Source organism: Ctenopharyngodon idella, chromosome 19, assembly GCF_019924925.1.
Source record: "Ctenopharyngodon idella isolate HZGC_01 chromosome 19, HZGC01, whole genome shotgun sequence".
NCBI lineage: Eukaryota > Metazoa > Chordata > Actinopteri > Cypriniformes > Xenocyprididae > Ctenopharyngodon > Ctenopharyngodon idella.
In genome coordinates this window covers 1,441,351-1,446,877 of record NC_067238.1, presented here as the reverse complement: position 1 = coordinate 1,446,877, position 5,527 = coordinate 1,441,351, and the positions used below count along the sequence as shown (strand labels likewise).

Sequence of the window (5,527 nt, the reverse complement as noted above, 5' to 3'; positions counted from 1 at the left end):
CTGAACTCACAATACGATATTATTGCGATACTCCAAGACATATGGTAAAAGGATAACAAAAAAATGTACTGTTGATTAAAATGCTAAATTTGGTATTACATTAGGAGGGTGGAAATGAATAGGCTTGGGCTTGGTGCTGGTAATCCAATGCCTAGGACAATGGTGACACCAGAATAAAAATATTCATGATTCTGAAGCTGAAACACATTTATTTGAGATGAATATATTTGCACTCTGTCACTGACAACTAGATATGTTTAAAATAAGGTAGGCCACTTTTTACTGGTAACATGAGACATTTGGCATTATCAGGACCCACAAATATTCCCCCATTGCATTATTATACATTATATTCAACATTATATATATAGTTTAATGTAGTACTGACACTAAAACTCTGTAAACTTGAATTTTGGGTGAACAATGCATGCACAACACATAGGCCTATTGTCACTATCCACGATACGATATTGCTGCATTTTTGTATTGCGATATATTGTGACACGATATATTGTTACACCCTAGTAGTAAAGTTTCTCAATGTTATTCTGGTGTAATTTATTGCGTAGGCTGTAGACGGCGTTGTTACGTGTTATTTTTCTCAGCGCAGGTCAGAACCTATTTTTGTACAGTCTATGGTCAGGACGGACCATTCAGAGTAGTCTGCTACTTTTATATATATATATATATATATATATATATATATATATATATATATATATATATATATATATTATAGTTTTTAAGTTTTGCTCAATATCAAAAGTATTGACAGCTAGAGAGCGTTTCTGATAATAAATAATTAAATAAAAATGATGGGCAGCTCCCCCTACTGTTTTTTGTTGTTATAGAGCCATGTGCTGTCACAAAAGATAGATGTGATTTCTCAGCACAGTTATTTTAGTGACATATTTCCATGTTAGGTAGATTTTAGATGCACAAGCTATAGATATGTATACGTAGATGCCACCATGGATACCACATTCGACCGCTCCAGACCTTTTTTTTTTTTTTTTACAGTCTGTGCTCCAGACTGTCGGCGCGTCGCCATCTTGGAACGGTCAGCGTGTCGTCACGCACAGTAAGAACCAATGATGCCACAACATTGTGCAGCTTCTGGTTGTGCAACCGCCGAGACTTAAATTCCCAAAGAAATTGGATAACTTTAACTGGCGAGAATGTATTTGTGTTTGCGCTAATGAGACATTTTATCTATGGTACAGTCCCTTCCAGACAATCACCACCACTTTGCAATCTTGTAAACGACTAGCGCGCATGTCGCTCTCTAGCGCTCAGTGCCGCTGTGGTCAGTGCAGGAATTACACGAGAAGCACTCTGGGAAGAGCACAGCTGTCATAAGCGTGCAGGAGTACACTTAAGCCTGTAGCTGCCTACGGATCCTATCTGTTCGCCAGGTATGCTCATAATATTTAGTTATAGATAGAAAAGAACATATAGTAGTATTTTAATAACACATATTCACGTGATTTGCGTGAGTGTTCGTGTGTAGCTGTGTCGAAAGATCTGGTATTGTTAGTGTGCTTAGAATGCTAGCTGGCTAACCATATGGTGTTGTTAACTAAGCCCAGTGTCTTCGCTCACTAATCTACCCCAACTCTTAAGATATGCGAGGTATTACCTCTAATATTTCGTTTTTAGACTCTGAATGTCCTTTTAAAGACTGGATAATCGACGATGTAGTGTGAAATAGTGCTAAATGTCGAGTTAATGGGCTGTCGAGCCACAATGTGCATTGACAGCTAGCTCATGAACAGCTAACATTGAACAGTTAAACTCTCCATTATTGTGTACTGACATATTATTCGTTATTTAAAAAGTGCTGAATGCGACAGTACTGTAATAGCTGTTAATTAGAGAAATTATTCACCTGTAATATGTAATATCTCCTGTAACCTTGTGCACTGTGTGAATTCTGTTTCAAGCAACAACATTAACTGCTTGTTATTGTTTTAAACTGAGCCAAAGGTAGAACATGGTGTACACTAACTGTTAGTAAAAATCTCTGATATCATATGCCATCTATAAGGACACAGCCTTGGAAGAGTTTTATCAGACAGAATTTTCATTAGCACAATAAGTTGTGTGGAATTTGTATTGTTAATAGATAACTGCCACACAAACACTCAGATAATATAATGTTGTTTTTCAGTGGCTTCTGTTTCATGTTTGTTCTTGATAGCTGCATATGTAAATCCACTGACTTTGTCTGACTCGTACCGTTTCAGTCTCTGTATGTTATTGACGTAATTTTGTCATCAATCCAACAGCATGGCTCGTGGACACCAGAAAATCCAGTCTCAGCAGAAAAACGCCAAGAAGCAGGCAGAGATCAAGAAGTCCAAAGGCCATGACCAGAAGACCGCGGCGAAAGCGGCGCTGGTGTTCACATGTGGCGTCTGCAGGGTCAGTAGTTATCATAGCGGGTTATTTTTACACCACAGATCATCTTTGGAGGTTCTTTTCAGCCAAGTTTCAATGCCAGCTTGTATAAATTCAATTTTTTTAGTGCTTTTTAAATCAAATTTTATTGAACATAGCACAAGGAAAGAACCCATGTTTGCCCTGCATCAAGATAGGTTGTCGATATAAAGCTGATTTTAGATATGGGTGTATGTAGAAGATGAATGTGTTGGGAAATTTCGTTCTCAAGTTGGAACTTGTCTCTGCCTATGAAAGTTATTCACTGCAAGTAACAAATCAGACTTGTCAGTACACCTTCTACCAATTAACAGTAACTGAGAATCACACATTGGCATAAAACTGCTTAAAGTCACAATGAAATGGCGTTCACAACCCATTTTACCTCTTAGTGTGATGGATAGTATGATGCACTTTCACATAAGCATCATTCAAGAGAATATCAACTCATATGCAGGGTTTATTTTACCTTATCTAGTTTCCTCATTTATTATATTTACCATATACTAGGGTTAGTTCACCCAAAAAAAAAAATTCTGTCATTAACTACTCCCCCCAGTGTCGTTCCACATCTGTAAGACCTTCGTTCATCTTCGGAAAACTAATGAAGATCTTTTTAATGAAATCTGAGAGGTTTCTGTCCCTCCATAAAGATCCAATGCAACTAGCACTTTCAAGGTCCAGAAAGGTAGTAAAGACATCATTAAATTTCTCCATGTGACTCCAGTGGTTTAACCTCAATTTTATGAAGCGATGCGAGTGCTTTGTTTGTGCAGAAAAAAACTATATATACATTTACCACTTTATTTACAAAACAATATAAAACAAAGCTTGTTCACACAACAATGTCAGCTCTCGCGTAAACACAAAACGCATGCGTCGTGGTGCTCTCGTGAACATTCACGCATGTGCTTTGAGTTAACGCACGAGTCTGAACACAACTCACATGTGTGGTGATGCTCTTATGAATGCGAGTTGCAGATCAATATCTCCATTATTGTGTAGTTGCGTTGGATCTCGATGGAGGAACAGAAAGCTCTCAGATTTTATTAAAAAGATCTTCATTTATGTTCCAAAGAAGAACAAAAGTCTTATGGATGTGGTAAAACCTTAAGAAGCTTCTCTTAAAAGCTAAAACATTGAAATTCCTAAAATAATTTTGTTAATTCCAAAAAACGTTAATGTTTTTATATTAAAACTATAAACGACATTGTATTGTAGCACAAGCAGCCTCGTGAAAGAACACAGACTGGCTGTAATAAACTTTTTAATTTGATAAATAAATTTTTTTTCAGATCATCAGCTCTTGTGTGTGTATATATATATATATATATATATATATATATGTGTATGTGATATCCCAAAATGTGCATAAAAATAGGTGGATGAAAACGGCTACTGTGGGATGAGAAGAAAATTTGTACTGGATTGAGCTGGATAATGACACTAAATTGGCGACATTGACACTGTTACTGAATGGAATTTAATCAACATTGAACTAAATAGAGCTGTAATGACACTATTGTCTTCTGTAGAGCTGCTTGTTGCTGAATTGATCTTGTTTTATAATTGTTGAATTTTACATTAACACTGTTATTTTCCTGTTTTATTAATGTGAAGCTGCTTGGAAACAATTTGTAATGTATAAATTGAAATAAATAAAATACAAATTAAGTAAAAACTGGGCAAAGAGAAAAGCTCTGATTGTGGAATTTAAACTCTTAACATCTGGCAGCCTCAAGAATGAAAACATTACCAATGCAAGATAATGCAAATATCAAATGGGGGGGGAAAAAAATATTTTCAGGATAAAATAACCAGTAGGTCAATATTGCAGATGGCTAATTAATTAAAATACAATTAATCGTGCAGCCCTAATACATTTAACGTGTTTTTTGGTCAAACCGCCCACCCTTATCCTTCAGGAATTGAATTGTGTTCTTTTCATACCAGAACGAAGCCAGTGAATTCCTTGAGACATAATGTGATGAACTAAACCATGAAACCTCTTTGTTTTGCAGTCACAAATGCCAGATCCCAAGACCTTCAAGCAACATTTTGAGAGCAAGCACCCCAAGACCCCCCTTCCCCCAGAGCTGGAAGGCGTTGAGGCATGAACGGCCCAGAGACCGGAGGCTGATTGTATAAAACCTCATAATAAGAGTCCTGATCTCAAATTTTATTCAGCAGAACACGATCATTGCTCTTACCTGAGTTTTATACATGCATCCTCCCCTTCGTTGCAGACATAAATCCCGTGGATCAAAGACTGATGACGTTTAGCTTCCCTCTCTCAACACCGTTTCAGAGCACTTGCCTTGGCTACGATCAGATCAGTGCATTACCTCAACCTGCACTCACATGCTTTCTTTTCTCATCGTACTTGTGTAATTTAATGGATTGAGAGAAGTTAGCAGAACACTACCAGTGATTAAGTCAGTTTCATCCATTGATCATAAATGTGGTAGTCACAGACATATTTGCTTTTTCCTTGTTAGATGAGTGCAAATGGATATGGGTGCAGTTTCCCACTACTTGACGTTTAGCCTGGGCAAAAAGATTTTGGGTTTTACCTTAATTTTCTCATTTACTAATTTTGCTTTCCACTGAAACTGTCTTTTAGTCCAAGACATATGTGGTTCTGTACACTGAAAACTGGAATCTAATGCGTTTCTGTAAAATCACTGGATGTGCCCGAGGTAACTGTATTCTTAATTTAATGTTGCTGCAGAACTTCTTATTTCTCTTTGGAATTATCTCAAACAATATCGCCTCAATGTTTGATATTCCTGCTCAAGCCACCTGGTTTCCACACCAATGTAATATATCTCTTTAATAAAATTTAACTTTGTTTAAGAAGTTGTGAGGCATGTCTTCAACACAGCTGGTGAAGTCATTGTTGACCATTCTGAGAGGTGTTGCTTGTTTCTTGTGTAAGTCCAAAAACCTTGATCTAAATTAGAGTGTGAAGGAAAAAAAGAGTTTACAGTGGCAACAATGAAAAGTGTTTCTAGGGCAGTTATTACGCATCATTACCTCGGCAACAACAAAACAGGTCATTAATCACAGCAGATGCAAACAGAATCAG

The 5,527-nt window shown here is 36.9% G+C and overlaps 1 protein-coding gene across 2 annotated transcripts; it reads left to right on the top strand.

Moving 5' to 3' along the window:
• Positions 1–1,247: 1,247 nt before the first annotated feature.
• Positions 1,248–5,298, top strand: znf706 (zinc finger protein 706). Of its 2 annotated transcripts, none has more exons than XM_051873409.1 (3): positions 1,248–1,415; positions 2,289–2,424; positions 4,461–5,298. In XM_051873409.1, exons 2-3 carry the CDS (start codon positions 2,290–2,292, stop codon positions 4,554–4,556), a joined length of 231 nt encoding a protein of 76 aa, XP_051729369.1. In that variant the 5' UTR covers positions 1,248–1,415; position 2,289; the 3' UTR covers positions 4,557–5,298. The 2 variants fall into 2 exon arrangements, with proteins under 2 accessions (XP_051729369.1, XP_051729370.1); XM_051873410.1 differs by lacking the exon at positions 1,248–1,415 and adding an exon at positions 1,471–1,632.
• Positions 5,299–5,527: the final 229 nt, after the last annotated feature.

Bases quoted from the DNA above. Each gene is read 5' to 3' on its own strand.
- znf706 (XM_051873409.1), top strand. From the start codon at position 2,290: ATGGCTCGTGGACACCAGAAAATCCAGTCTCAGCAGAAAAACGCCAAG. The intron at 2,425-4,460 runs GTCAGTAGTTAT...TTTGTTTTGCAG, and splicing joins TCACATGTGGCGTCTGCAGG to TCACAAATGCCAGATCCCAA.